Genomic DNA, 15143 nt, shown 5'->3' on the forward strand with positions numbered 1-15143 from the left:
ACAAAAGGTGGCATGAGACAAACTACACCACAAATCACTACCACAGAGCACGCGTCAGTCAGGAGCAAGGCAGGGTGGGGGATCACACTCCTAACAGTTACAATGACACTCTGTTCTACTTATGTCCAGCTGACACTGGTGTAACCTACATCCGTTGCCTTCAGAACAGTCTACCCATCAGAAACAAGGTTATTTACAGAATCAAAGGGGCTAGCATGGCCATTAGAAGATCTTCAAATCCTTCCTTGCGACAAGTCAGTACTGACCTGCCCAAACCCTTAACAGATATCTAAGCTCTTAAACCCTCGACTCACAGAGGCTCTACAGCCGGTATATTCCATTATATTTTCAATCTTTAATAGCTTGCCAAACTGCAGCTTGTCTTTCTGGAAGGAATAAAAGCCTCATGGTAAGGACAAACAGAAGTTGATTAGCGGTCAGTAAAATACAGGTGTCAGGTGATCCAAAAGCCTCTTTAGCCGTAAGATCCATTAATCTGCAAGCAACCATGATCATGCAGATCAACACCTGACTTCATGGATGGTGTTGACTGACACCAGGGCTTTGGCTTCTTTGATCACAGGATGTTCTTTGATTAATACAAATTACTGGGGAGAGACAGGATTTACCATCAGCCAGTTCCCTCAGGACTCTGGCGTGCATTTCGCCAGGCCTCACGGACTTGTGTATGTCCAGGTTCCCCAGACAGTCTAGAACCTGATCTTTTCCTACAGTCCACATGCAAGCCCAGCAAGTCAACCATATGATGGGCTGCATTAAAAGGACTGACCGGCAAGTCAGGGGAGGGGATTCTCACCCTCTGCTCTGGTGAGATCCCCCCAACACTGCTGCATCCAGCTCTGAGGCCTGGCCTCAGAGGAGGACACGGAGGACATGGAGGTGCTGGAATGAGTCCAGAGGAGGCCATGAAGATGCTCCAAGGGCTGGAGACAGACTGAGAGAGCTGGGCTTGTTCAGTATGGAGAAGAGAAAGTTCCAGGGAGACCTTAGAGCAGCTTCCAGTGTCTAAAGGGGCTGACAAGGAAGCTGTAGGGAGGTTTTTTTGGCTTTAGAGGGGAGATAATGAGGGTGGTGAGACCCTGGCACAGGTAGCCCAGAGAAGCTGTGGCTGCCCCATCCCTGGCAGTGTTCAAGGCCAGGTTGGACAAGGCTTTGAGCAACCCGGTCTAGTGGAAGGTGTCCCCGCCTGTGGCTTTAAGATCCCTTTCAACCTAAACCATTCAAGGATTCTATGATGGGTGGGACTTCATTCCCAACATTCAGAGACTAAAGAGAATTACAAATGAAAACCAAGAGGAGGGGGAAAAGTTGTTGAGTATGTCAGCCTTCTCCATGTCCATTGTCACCAGATTCCCGGTCTCATTTACTGAGGAGTACAGTTTCCTTTATCTCCCTTCTCTGACTAGCATACCTGTAGAAGCCCTTCTTATTATTCTTCACATCCCTTGCCAAATTTAGCTCCAGCTGTGCCTTAGCTTTCCCAATCCCACCCCTACAGACTTGGGCAAGTATCCCTGTATTCTTCCCAGGATGTGTCTTCCTGCTGCCACTGCTTATACATTTCCATCTTGTGTTTCAGTTTGACCAGGATGTTCTTGCTCAGATACTGGTTTCCCACCTTCCTTGCCTAATTTTTTAAATGCAGGAAGTGATAGTTCTTGTGCTCTAAGAAAAGTGCCTTTAAATAGCTGCCAGCTCAATGTCCAGAGATCACTGTCAAGGGATGTCCCTCAGGGGTCTATATTGGAACTAATGCTAATACCATAGATAGTGGGATTGAGTTCACCCTCAGCATGTTTGTAGATGAGATCAAGCCAAGCGGTGCAGTTGACAGAGTAGAAGGAAGGGATGGTATTCAGAGGGACCCCAACAGGCTGAGGGAGTGAGCTTATGTGAACCTCATGAAGTTCAACAAGATCAAGTACAAGGTACTGCACCTGAGTCAGAGCACTCACCAGTATCAGTACGGGCTGGGGGATGAAGTGATTGAGAGCAGCTCTGTGGAGAAAGACTTGGGGATATTGGCAGATGAAATATTAAACATGAGCCATCAGTGTGTGCTTGCAGCCCAAAAAGGCAGCTGTTTTCTGGCCTGCGTCAAAAGCAGCATGGCCAGCAGGTCAAGGGAGGAGATTCTTCCTCTCTACTGTGCTATCCTGAGACCCCACACCTGGATCCAGCTCTGTGGTCCACAGTACAAGAAAGACATGGACCTGTTAGATCAGGTCCAGAGGAGAGCCATGAAAATTACCAGGAGGTTTTAACACCTCTCCTATGAAGAACAGGTGAGAGAATTGGGGTTATTTAGCCTGGAGAAGAAAAGGCTCCAGGGAGATATTATTGCAGCCTTTCAATACTTAAAGGAAGCTATAAGAAAGACATAGAGAGAATTTTTACCAAGGCCTATAGTGACAGGACAAGGGGCAACGGTTTTAAACTGCAAGAGGATAGGTTTAGACTGGACATAGCAAGACTTTTTTTTTGTGATGAGGGTGGTGAGATACTGGAAGAGGACGAGATGATCTTTGAAGATCCCTTCCAACCCAAACCATTCTGTTATTCCATAAACCACACACTGAATGAGCTTTGTGTTTTCTCCTACAACTAATTCCTATTGGCCACTGTCCACATTCAGCCTGATCAGCATACCAGCCAGCTCAGTTATCAGTGGTTATTCCTATGATCTCAAAGAAGAAAAAAATAAAACTAAAATCTTGAGTAACCTTGCCATATGTCCTTTCTCTGCCATGGAAACAGAAAGCTTTTAAAAATTATCTATAAGTAACATTTAAAAAAATCATCCCTCACTGACCTAACAGCTGAAAACACAGCTCTTGCTCTCCATCTAGACATCACCTTTTAACCATAAATTCTGCAGTTGCCATGAATCATACGTATTTTGCCAGGAAAAAATGACTGGTTTAAATCTTTAAAAATCATGAATTCATAAATGTTGAATGTTGTGCCTTGTTAGGCCTTGCAATTTCACCAAATGAAATCAAATTTCTTTCACATCATCAAAAGCACATTTGCAAATCAAAGGCCACATGCTTCTCAAAAGTTAAGTTTATATGATTTCCCACTTCAGTGCAATCGCTGTGCCCATAAATTCAGAAATATATGACTGGTAAATTGTGTTTTTATCTCTGCAGTTTAGGATCTTGAAAGGAGCTGAACTGCCTTTAAGCAAATTATTATTAAAATTCTTTCACAACAGAGAATAAGTGTGCTGAATTTTGGGGTAAAAAATGAAAGATACAATGTTGATTAGACTGAAACTGACATTCCTGAAGCAGGGAAGTTCTTCATTCAAGATAAAGGCTTTCATTTAAGACATGGTGATAATTATGTTCAAAGACAAATGCTTCTATCCCTAGCTTTGGACAACTACCATAGCCAAACACAGACCTCATAATTACAGTTAAGAGTACAAAATAGTAAAGACCATTGGACTATCAAAGGCCATAAAGGAAAGTTTGTATTTCAAACACTAGAACCAATTAATAGAGGTTGTTTTAAGAAATAGAAAGAAAATCAAAACATCTTTCTATAAAAATTCGTGGGACTCCTGTGCAGCACTGAGGCCCCAGTGCTATCAATACATCCAGGTACAAGAATGACCATAGCACTGTCATTTTCATATTTACTCAGTGAGTATCAGAAACATCTGACAAGGGCATCTCCAACTGTCAATTCATGAAAATCAGACATACCTCACTTGATGATCTCTGAGTAACATTTCCTGAACAAGACCTACTAGCCACTGTCTACATCATGAAAGTGTCATGAAGAACACAGCAATAAGTGTGTGAGCTAGAAGAAAAATCATGCAAGTTGTAGTTATTTGCTTGTTTTTAGGCACTTAGGACACTTCTGTATAAACTAAAAACCTGGATAACTCCCATGGTATGATACTAGAACTTCTAATCCTTCACATTTTAAATTAAGCACCATTCAGTCACTCCAACCACAACTTTCCAGAAAAGCTGAATTCCTAGAATGCTGTTCAATTTAAAGGAAGACCAGCAAATTCCAGGCATTAGCCCAAGCACTCTGTTTGAAAACCACTTGTGGCAATACTGCACTGGAAGAGGAGTGCACTCGAAGTTATAAGTATTGAAGGTTGAACCTAACACCTTGCCTTTCATCAAAAACCTAAAGGAGTTTTAATACATAAATTCTTCTGATTTCAGGAAGAGTTGTGCATTCTCTTCAGGAATATACATTAGCAGGTTTATTCTGCATTAACTTTAACATCAAAGGTGTCTTAACAAGTTAGTCAGCACAGAGAACATGGATGGCATATGGTATTTACAGGAACAGAAAAAAATGGAGTTGGGTGCCAGAAGTGAAAAAGAAAGAAACTTTCCTAGACATCAACTAAAAAAACCTTTTTGCCACATATGTTGCCTGGCATTCAGTGGTCACCTTGAACCCAACACCATCCGTAAGAGCAAACACAAGTAAAAAAAAACACAAAAGCACTTCCTGCTGAGCAAGTTATTATTCTCCTTTTAATTTCTTTTGCCAAGCATCTGCAGTCACGCCCTTTTTGTCCAGTCTCTCCCTATGCCAACTACCTCTCATCCATACCAGAGTCTTCTGTCATTTGGAACCTAAATGAGAACTACCAAACTACCTTTCTAAAAGACACACCCTTACTCAGCAACAGCTGCGAGCTGGATACAGGTACCCACTACCATTAAGAACATGCCACAGTGAATGGCCCTATAGTTCTCCCTGCACTCAGAGTCCAAGAGAACTTTCAACTGAACAGAAAAGGACATAACAGTAACAGAAAACATAATCACAGAAAAGTCAATCACAGAAAACTGAAACAACTCCTTCCAATGAAGATAACATTGAAACAGCAGACCTACAAGTTTGGGGAATTTTCTAAAATTGTTTACTCCAAACAAATTATGCTGAATCCATAATTAGATGACTGCAAAAACTTGAAAGGTATGTGAAAGAAATAAAAGACTATTCAGCATTTGCCTCACCTTCCTATTCCTTTTTCACATACCCGTTACCTGTCAGAGACAGGATACTTTGGTCTGTCTCAGCATAACACAGTTCTTAAATTCATATAAATTATGATTGGATGACTAGTAACATACTTTCCCTATCTCACAGAATCAAAAAGGCAGAGGTAGTAGGTATTGGGCAAAGCTCCTAACTGTACTGCAGCAGCCTAGGCAATATGGTTGTTAAAAAGCCAAATCAGATGACAATAACAAGCCTAACGTGTCTTAAAATAAATAAAATTTAAAAATTTAAAAAAAAGCTAGGCTATTTATTCCCAATGCAAAATATAACACATTTTTCTACCAGACAATTTGCGCTACCAGTGAAGTGACCTGGGCATGATGTGAAAGATTAAGAGGAACTGATCCAGTTGTGGGAGAAACAAAGTCCCTTACAGGCATACCGTGTATTGACTTGGGAAAAAGACAGAGGGATACAAGTGGATATTCACCAGCGGAAGCAACAAGAGGAATGGTAGGAAATAAAGATACAAGTGGCAGATTTGAGTACTTTATCATGGAGATGACCAATACATACCCAGCAACAGCAGGTACTGCAGAAGTCTGACAGCTGGGAAGAGCTAACCATGCTAATTTAAACCTGCTGAGAGAGGAATGGTAGCCCTACAAATCAATAACCATCTGACAAGAACTAATCACATTTACTCGTAGCTAATGGAGTAATGAATTACCACAAAGAATACCTGTTACCACCACTACTCTTCACTCTTTCCTCTATTAGGCCTGCTTTTAGCAACTGCATTCTCTAACATTATGTGCTCTGAGTCAGTCTACTCTGGCTAATCAGCACCCTCCCTGTCAGCACTAGCAGAAACTATCACAGAAGCAGCTGGCTAGTAAAAGGACCAGCTTAGGTCAATAGCAGCAAGTGGGCAATTCAGGATTTATTTCACAAAATAACATTTCCCATATATCCAAAGCCAAACATTTTCTAGTCCCAACACAAAGCACAGACGCATTCTTCCCACCTAGAACAGGTCATTTTTCAAAGGGCTAAAACCTACCTGTACCAGACTGGGTAGCTGATGAACACCTGGAGTCACATGTGTATAGACCAAGAGGAAGCAGAAAATTTATCCAACAGGATGGGGCAGGAGACCACATATTATGTCATGATGAATTAGCAGCAGATAGTCTCATTGACCTGAAGCAGGAACAGCTTTAAGACAGCAGGCCGAGGATGCACTGGGACCCAGCTCTGAAAAGAGAAAGTACATACTGAGTGAGAGGGAAGTAACATACAGTATAAATAAAATTTCCTAGAACAGCATCAACCTATGGGACACTTCATAAGCAGCACAACTGAAGGAAAAAGAGAGAAGAGGGAAAATGCAGGCAAGAAAAGATGCAACTGACAGTGATTAGGGACTCCTCTGCAAACAACTGCACACAGATGCATGTCACACACACAGTATGCTAGAGATTGGAAGGGACCTCAAAAGATCATCTAGTCCAATCCCCCTGCTGGAGCAGGAACACCTAGATAATGTTACACAGGAATGTCTCCAGGGAAGGAGACTCCACAACCTCCCTGGGCAGCCTGTTCCAGTGTTCCGTCACCCTCACTGAGAAGAAGTTTCTTCTCAAGTTTAAGTGGAACCTCTTGTGTTCCAGTTTGTACCCATTACCCCTTGTCCTATCATTGTTTGCCACTGAGTAGAGCCTGGCTCCATCCTCGTGACACTCCCCCTTTATAGATTTATATACACTAATAAGGTCACCCCTCAGTCTCCTCTTCTCTAAACTATAGAGACCCAGCTCCCTCAGTCTTTCCTCATAAGGGAGATGCTCCACTCCCTTAATCATCTTAGTTGCCCTGCGCTGGACTCTCTCCAGCAGGTCCCTGTCCTTCTTGAACTGAGGGGCCCAGAACTGGACACAATATTCCAGATGTGGTCTCACCAGGGCAGAGTACTTTTGCCAAGGCATTAGGCCATCCTTACAGATGGGAGCCAGCTTGTATTTGTAGAGATTAAAAAAAACATGAAGAAAGTACACCACTTGCCTACAACCTGTCAACATGTTAAGGCATGCTCTAATAAGAGCCATAGGGTAGTTAAGATTGGAAGGGCTCCCTGGAATTTGCCTGTCTTAACCAAGACACCAGGCTACCTTCTTACACAGATGTTCTCAGTTATGTTTTTGCCATCAGACATCTGGTAATCCTTGGGAAAGCAGGCCAGTTCAGGAACTTTAACTGAATCAGCTTGCTTTCATTCTTCAAAAATCAAATCCTTAAAGGCTATCAGAATACTCCAGCATTTCAGGAGGCATTATTAGATGCCCTGGTAGGATGGTGAGAGTGTTGCAAACTGGAAGAACTAATGATCCCCCAGATTTAGGGTATAGGCAGGCAGCTTTAGTGTCTGCATATACATGACAGGTCCCATAGAAGATGAGCCAAGGTAAGAAGGAAAAGGGAGCTGCTCCTTGCGAACAGCTGAGCCAGCTGCACCTGTATACAAAGCACTGCTTCTTCTGACAGCTCTGTACTGCAGTTGAAGAAAAAAAGAAGCATTACAGCAGAAGTGAACACCAGCACTCACAGCATTCACAGGTATAAGCTCATACCTACTCATGCAGTTAGAAGCAACTGCTGAAAGAATGGATAGGCAAGAAAGCATCACAGTGCTAGCCTAGGCAGTGCCGGTGACTGGCACTTTGAAGAATGAGAGCAAATAGCAGACAACTCCATTAGGAATAGTAACAAGGCTCTAGGTCCAGCAGGGTCAAAACAAGGGAAGAACAAAGGGCATAAAGAAGATCATGGTGAATTGTGCTAAAATAGAGCTGAAGTCAAGGAAGGATAGGTTCTAGAAAAGCAGTGGCTGAGGCAGAACACAGCAGTGGAAGCACTACAAGTGAGAAGGAGTGGTCCAGGAGAGTGCACAAGGTACAGAAAGGCACATCACTGCAGCACTGCAGAAAAGGAGGCAACCAGAGGCTGACAATGTTGGGAATCTCACCCTGCTGTAGGGGCAAGGCCAGGCTACAGGCTTCTTCCTCACAGAGGGCAGGAGATTCTGCCAGGAAAGATGGGCTGGTTCTTCATGATGGTGTGTCCATGGTAAACAGCAGGTTACCAATTGCTCCTGAGGCAGCAACAAGGAACTAGCTATTTTCAGAAGCTGCAGGACTCCCCTGGATGGGCAGCAGTATGAAGCCAATCTCTCCAAGAAAGGCAGTGCTGACAGCGCTAGACAAGGATACTGCACAAACACACCCCCAGATCATGTCGAACTTGCTTTCTTCTTAGTTCCCCGTTTAATTTCTACCTCAGGCTTTCCCAGCAGCAACTTGCACAGAGGGTCCCTCCACAGGCCATGCTGATAGACAAAACGGAGGAGTTTCAGGCCTCAGGGAACAGCAGTCACCAACAGCAAGCTCCTGCTGCCAAAGTGAAAAGGCTTGTCTGTGGGGGAAGTCAAGATCTTCTGGAAGACCGTTAATGTCCTACAGACACAGATCACTTTGCCCTGAGAGAGTTTCTGGGACTACGTATCTCCCTCTGAAAACAGAGCTGAGAGCAGCTTAGAGGCAGCAAGAAAAATGCTCTCTCTCAAAAGGTGTTATCTCCTGCATGAAGGCTGGTTGTTCTGGAGCACTGGAGACAGCTGTCAGTCGCAGAACAAGACTGGGTATTGAGAACCCTCCTCTCCAGAGGACCATGCAAGAGCCAGCTGGGCAATTCCAGGCGAGTGCTGATGTCTCCCATGGGAAAGTCAGTCCCTGCTGAGGGAAAGCCTCCCGCAGGGACTTGCAGCCCGCATTTGGGAGTGGTAAATGGGTATTGGGCTTCCCATCTCTGCCTGCCTCTCCAAGCCAGGTGGGTCCCTGCGAGGTACCAAAGCCACCACAGCTTCGCCAAGGATGCGGGGGCATGCGCTGGGACAACTGGCGGGACCCAGGTGGGCGGCCACACCGGCGCAACGCCGAACGCTAAGGGAAGCACAGAGAGAGCGGCGAGGGTATTCCAGCCCCCGGCTCCGCGGCGGAGCCGTGCGGAACAGCGGAAGCGCAGGGTCCGCTGCCCGGACTCTGAGTCTTCCGGCCAGACGTGCCCTGTGGGCAGCGCCGGTTCGGGAGCACCGCCAGCGGCCGGTGTCCGTGCCCGACGCGAGGATGCCGCTGGCTGGGCGCAATGCGCGGGCGGAGGTGTCCCGCTGCCAGAGCTCCCGCAGGTGCCCAGGGCGGAGCCATGGCAAGTGCCGCCGCTGGGTCGAACCGCACGGCAGCCCAGGGCGCGGGGCGGCGGGACCGGGGGCAAAGCTCACCATCCCGTCCATGCTCCTCCCCGCCGCTCCGCTCTCCCGCTCGCACCGGGTCCGCCGTCCCAGCACCCGGCGCGGGGCGCCTGCGCGTCTCTGCAGAGAGCTGCGCAGGGACCGTCTGCAAAGTGCGCGTCGCTCGCCACCCGCGCAGCAGCGGCAGAGGCGCGGGACTGGGACGGGAGGGCCACAGCGCCCTCACCACCGCAGGGAGGGGGTCCCGGTGCGAGAGCGACCGCTCCTCCGGCTGTGCTGCGCTTTACCGACGCTTCGGGGACAGGTGGACTGCGTAGCCGCGGACCCTGCAGCCGCTTCCCAGCCCTGCGGGGGCGGCACGAAGCGGAGCTCCTCCCGCGGACGGGCGGGGGCAGCGCCCGGACCTTTGCAGCCCCACGGCTCGCCCCAGCTCTGCTGCCGCTGGGGAGCTCGCTCCCGCCCGCGGGCGGTTTCCACGGCACCGTCGGGAGAGCGTTGGACGGGCTGCGATCCGCTGCCACAGCTCCGCCGCCGCAGTCCGTTCCCGCCGCTACGGCCCCCAGCTCCCTGCCGCTACCGAGCCCCGGCGCCAAAGCCCCCCTCGGCAGCCAGAGAGCCGCCCCTCACCGCCACAGCCCCCTTACCAGAGCGACCCTCGCCCGCCGCAGCCCCTAGCTTTCCAGAGCGCCTCTCACCAGTATAGCTCCCCTCACTCACCACAGCCCCAGCGCCCCTCTCCCGCCGCTAGAGCACTCCTCCGCTATCACAGCTCCGCAGCCCGCCGCCACAGCCGCACGCCCCCAGAGCGCCCCTCACCCTCAAACTCTCCCCCGCTACAGCCCCCCCCCCTCACCACCGCCCCCTGCCGCCACAGCTCCCCTCACCCGGCGCCGTAGCCCCCTCCACTACCACAGCCTCCGCGCGCACCACAGCGCCTCCGTCCGCCGCCACCCGTCCCGGCAGCGGCCCCGGCCTCGCTCTATCCAGCCCTGCGGGTCGGGCTCCGCCACAGAGCCCACGCCCAGGCTGCCGGTGGGCCGGAGCGACAGCCCGCAGCCCGCCCCGCGGCCCCACCTGACAGGTGCCGGCGGAGCCCCGGGCAGCGCCCTGGCTGGCGGTACACACAACTCGAGGGCGTGCCGGGGAGAGCGGAGCTCTGCGGCCGGGGTTTACCAAGAGTCCATGAGAGTTTCGGTGGTGCTGTGAGCCGCAATGCACGTGTCGCGGGAGTGAACGGGGGCTGGGGGGAGCTCTGAAGCATGTGTGACATTTCAAATCCAAACCTGGCCTCTACCCAGAGTTACTACCCTGTATTTGCATGTTCTTTTGAACACCTTTCTCTTAAGGAGATAGAACCTCCTGGGAGGACGAGGATGCAGGGGTCGGCAGACGATGGGTTTGTTGTGCTGTGACCGTTGTAATGAGAAATGTATTTCATGAATATCCAATGGAAGATATTTATGAAGTACACTTTCAAATAATAACTTGAAGAAGCACTGAAGAGAGTCTGACCTAAGTTGAAGGAGCATTGAAAACAATGACAGACGAGGATGGGGGGTTGTAGAGGATGAGGGCTGAAAGCGAATAACTGTGAGTGATGCTCCAAGGAGTTGTGAGAAAGCGATGAAAGAAAACAACTCAGTTGAAAAGGAGTATCAGATAAGCACAAGTCTTATAAGAAGCAGCTGAGAGAATTGGGGTTCTTTAGTCTGGAGAAGGCTCAGGGGAACCTTACTGCTCTCTACAACTACCTGAAAGCAGGGTGTAGCGAGGTGGTGGCTGATCCCCCCAGGAACAAGTGATAGGCAAGAGGAAACAGCATCAAGCTGCTCCAAAGGAGGTTTAGACTCGATATTATGGAAAATTTCTTCCCTGAAAGGGTAGTCAGGCATTATAATAGGCTGCCCAGGGAAGTGGTGGAACCATCATCCCTAGAAGTGTTCAAAAACTGACTAAGTGTTCAAAAACTGATTAAGTCCTTAGTGACATGGTTTAGTGCTGGACTTAGCAATAGTGGGGCAACGGTTGATGATCTTGAATGTCTTTTCCAACCTAGTTGATTCTGTGATTCTGTGAGCAGAAGCCAAGCAATTCTGCTAATTCCCAAGTGTTCCAAAAGGGTGTAAATCTAACAGCTGAAGTAAAATCTTGTGAAGAATATGAGGTAGATAGATTTATGTCTCACTGGGTATTTCTAAGTGGGGGCTACATGTTTACGTTATTTCAGCTTTTTCAGCCTGCATTTTTCATATGTGTTGCATTTGCAAGCTTTTTTTCACATCTACTTGCACTAGAAAAACACTATTGTAAATGGAAAATGAGTATTTGTGTTACCTGTAATCTGGAAACTGCCACCCTTGAGCATCCTGGAAGAAATGCTTTAGCATGTATGTTTAGCAAATAATGTGCTAGGAAAGACAATCTGAAAGAGGAATGGAAGAGAGGGTGACTGTCTTGGCTAAGATGACTTGTGAGGGACAAGCCCTGAGATAGTGTTGCCAGAAAGCATCTGTAGCAGCTGAGGCTAGGACTCGTAACAGGAAATGAAGGTATTAGTCTGCACCCTACCCGTACTGCAGGACTGTAACATATGCTTTGTGATGGATGTGTGACAAGGAAATGCTTAAGACCAGGTAGAAGAGACCAAGTTTCTCAGAAGTCTTCACGCTGGAGTTAAAAATGGAGGAGTCTGCTGAGCAAGAATCTCTCTCTTTTCCTGGGGAAATGTGAACCTGTTGATGAGATTATATCTTACACTGTATCTGGTCATCTGATCTGCCAACCAGCAAATCCAAAACTTCTCTGTGGAACAGACTAGAGCATCTGCAAGGGATTGTCTTGTGCTCTCTGAAGTGCTTAGCAGTTGGCTGTGAACCACTTTGGAGGGAGAAAACTCAGTTTCCTGTCAGCTGTGGCTGAGTCAAGCGCAGCCATCCTAGGGACTACACAGATACAACCAAGCTGCTTAGCACTGCCAAGTGAGGAGGAGGAAACCACCCCATGCAGGTTGCCCAGATGAGATAGGCTGCACACCCCCCTCACACAGGAGAGTCACATCACTTATATTCCAGCCTTGGAGAAGACCGGTGGATACCATGATCAGATACAATGTCTGAGTTTACAACATCTGCATTTTGTTTGGGGTTTTGTGTTTGTTTAATTTTTTTAAGTATACCTTTTAATTAGGGATAGAGTGGCAGCTCCTTTGTAGGTGAGAAGATGGTGAGTCTGTTTCTTTAAGTTAAAAATGCATCTGGGACAAAAGCTTTCTCTGCTTGTAATACATTCTGTACATGTTTCTCTGGGATCTGCAAAGATTATTCCAACAGGATAAGTAACTTGTCTAGGACATCCACATCCAATGGAGCAAGCTACCCATCCCACATACCCGTACTACAACTGAAGACAAAAAAAGAAACATACCCAGGGATGTGGAGCCCAAAGAAAGTGAAGTACACACAAAAGTACACTCACCTGGAGCATGACAGGGTACGTACATTTGAAGGCACAACAGAGGACAGCTGGAGGCACAAAAGACACCTACTGAGGGTATGCATTTCCCAGTTCTACAAGGTCAAAGATGACAATTGTGGTAATTTGTCTTCCTAGCCAATCCATGACCCCACTGTAGTCCATGAACCCCATGGTCCTCATATAGTTTATCATTTCTGGCTGAACTAAAGCATATCCTTGAAAAAGATCTGGTCCTTTTTTGCAGATAATGCCACAATAATGATGGTACAGAGCAAAATCCTAAATACACCTGACTCATTTACCTGACAGTGGCCAACAGTGAATGCATAGAAAAGATCATACAAAAAGGGTAAACATACAGTGATACCTCCCTGGATGCTTTCCTAGCTCACAGTGATTTGTGATTCAGACACAGTGACAGAGGTGTTGGCTTTGTGTTTAACAGCCTTTGACAGATTTCTCTTTTGCAACTTTCATCTACTATATATTCACACTCATGACATTTAAGGCCATGAAGGACCATTAATTCTGCTCGCTTACATATGACAAGTAACTTCACACTGGCCTCCAATGAAATCTGTTGCACAAGCTGAGTAAATTGTAACATACTGGAAAAGCTACCACTCTGTAATTTCACTTGCTAATAATTTTCATCACTAAAAGCATATGCCTACTTTCACGTGGAATTATCTGTTGCAGTTTAAAGCTGTTAGCTTTGGTGGTGGTGTTATTGTGCCTTACCCCTAGACAATCAAAACCCTTTTTAGTATCCAGCATTTTTACTCAGTCAATGTACTATATCAATACTCTAATCAGATCACTTCACAACGTTCTTAGTAATTAGAGTTCATAGAATCCTACAACCATAGAAAGGTTTGGGTTGGAGAGGACCTTTAAAGATCATCTAGTCCAAATACCCTACAATGAGCAGGGGTATCTTCAACTAGATCAGGTTTCCCAGAGTCCCACTCAGCCTCACCTTGAACGTTTCCAGGGATGGGGCATCTACCACCTCTCTGAGCAACCTGTTCAAGGGTGTCACCACCTTTATTGTAAAAAATGGCTTCCTTATATCTAGTCTGAATTTACCTGCTTTTAGTTTAAAGCCATTACCCTTTGTCTTATCGCTACAGAAGTTCTGCATCTCTCATTGCAAAATATTTCTTCCAATCTTCAGATAAATTTTGTGAACTTGTTCTATATTCTCTTTTTTTTTTATCTGCTCCCTTCAAGCCTTTAAAAAAAAAAAAAAGGGGCTATGCCACCAGTGGCATTATTACCGTCTCACATGAACAGCATCTGTTTCCCCCAAACTGTCCACCTGTATAGGTCTGTTCTCAGGTCTGGAACTGCAAACTTTACATGGTTGGGCTAGGTCTGTATTTTAGTGTCTAAAGCAGTGGTTCCTAAACAAATTAAGCTGTTTGCACATTAATACAGTCAATTTCTTTCCAGATTTAATGGTTTGGGGTTTGGTTTTGGTTTTTTTTTGGTACAGTCCTCTTTGGAGGAGTTACATGCCTTCATTTTCCTCAAGAATGTAAGTTTGCCCTTGACTGCTTTAAGAAAATCTACTCGAATAGCCTTACAGTGTTTTCTCCATTTTTATCCTATCTTTACGACTGTTTTTCGCAGTACTCATTTTTTACATCATCTGCAGATTTTATCAATAGAGACCTTACATTTGTTTCCAAATCATCAAGTCTCAAAAAACACTGACTGGAGAACTGTCCCCTTAGGACTTTAGTAGAAGTGCCCAAATCCAACAATTGCCTCTTATTTGAGTTCTTAACTCACATGACTTGTTTGCTGTTGCATAACTTCCTATTTAATAGTTAAAGCATTGCATTAAATTAAATGGATTTTCAAGTCTGTAATGGCTGTCTGATCACCTTTAACTCAAGATGTAACTTCAAAGGCTTAAGTCTTACTTGCTGTACAACCATCTTGACAAGTATGAGTTATGCAGTAATGCCAACTACACTAAATTTCTTGTCCATTAGCATTTCCAGTTTCAGTCATTTACAGCGTAATGTTAGGTATCTATAAAAAGAGATTAACATTTTTCTTGTTTGGTGTTGCACTAGATCAGTTAATTCAACAGCACTTGCCTTATTGCATTTCTAATTTACTATCCCCAGACTATTCCAACTAGAGCATAACTGTGACAAGTAACCTGTCTGCCTGTAAGACACAATTGTTCCTGTTGTATATCCTAATCTCACCTTGGAATGCAGAGTTCTGATCAGAACCTAACATGACTCTTTAGTTTATGGACTCAGTAGTTTGCTGGCACTATTTCCTGCCCTTCCTGTCCCTCAGAGATGGATTTAAAATAAAAAATAAGTTTAAAAAA

At 46.1% G+C, this 15143-nt stretch overlaps 1 protein-coding gene across 6 annotated transcripts in view; it reads right to left on the reverse strand.

The window, feature by feature from the left end:
• SMARCD3 (SWI/SNF related, matrix associated, actin dependent regulator of chromatin, subfamily d, member 3) overlaps nt 1–10269 on the reverse strand; it is an 85149-nt gene extending 74880 nt beyond the window's left edge. The window contains exons 1-3 of one of the 6 annotated variants that reach the window (XM_061449653.1): nt 10198–10269; nt 8036–8161; nt 6074–6267 (exon numbers count right to left, since the gene is read on the reverse strand). In XM_061449653.1, the coding sequence (XP_061305637.1) occupies nt 6074–6173 (100 nt within the window). In that variant the 5' untranslated portion in view covers nt 6174–6267; nt 8036–8161; nt 10198–10269. Of the gene's footprint in view, nt 1–6073; nt 6268–8035; nt 8162–8344; nt 8460–9343; nt 9638–10197 lie in introns of those variants that run through there. The other 5 variants (XM_061449654.1, XM_061449655.1, XM_061449656.1 and 2 more) reach the window with 5 other exon arrangements.
• Nucleotides 10270–15143: the final 4874 nt, after the last annotated feature.

The sequence above is a fragment of the Pezoporus flaviventris genome, unplaced genomic scaffold (assembly GCF_033815535.1).
Source record: "Pezoporus flaviventris isolate CSIRO_AGI_PZ_B2104156 unplaced genomic scaffold, CSIRO_AGI_Pfla_v1 ptg000007l, whole genome shotgun sequence".
Taxonomy (NCBI): domain Eukaryota; kingdom Metazoa; phylum Chordata; class Aves; order Psittaciformes; family Psittacidae; genus Pezoporus; species Pezoporus flaviventris.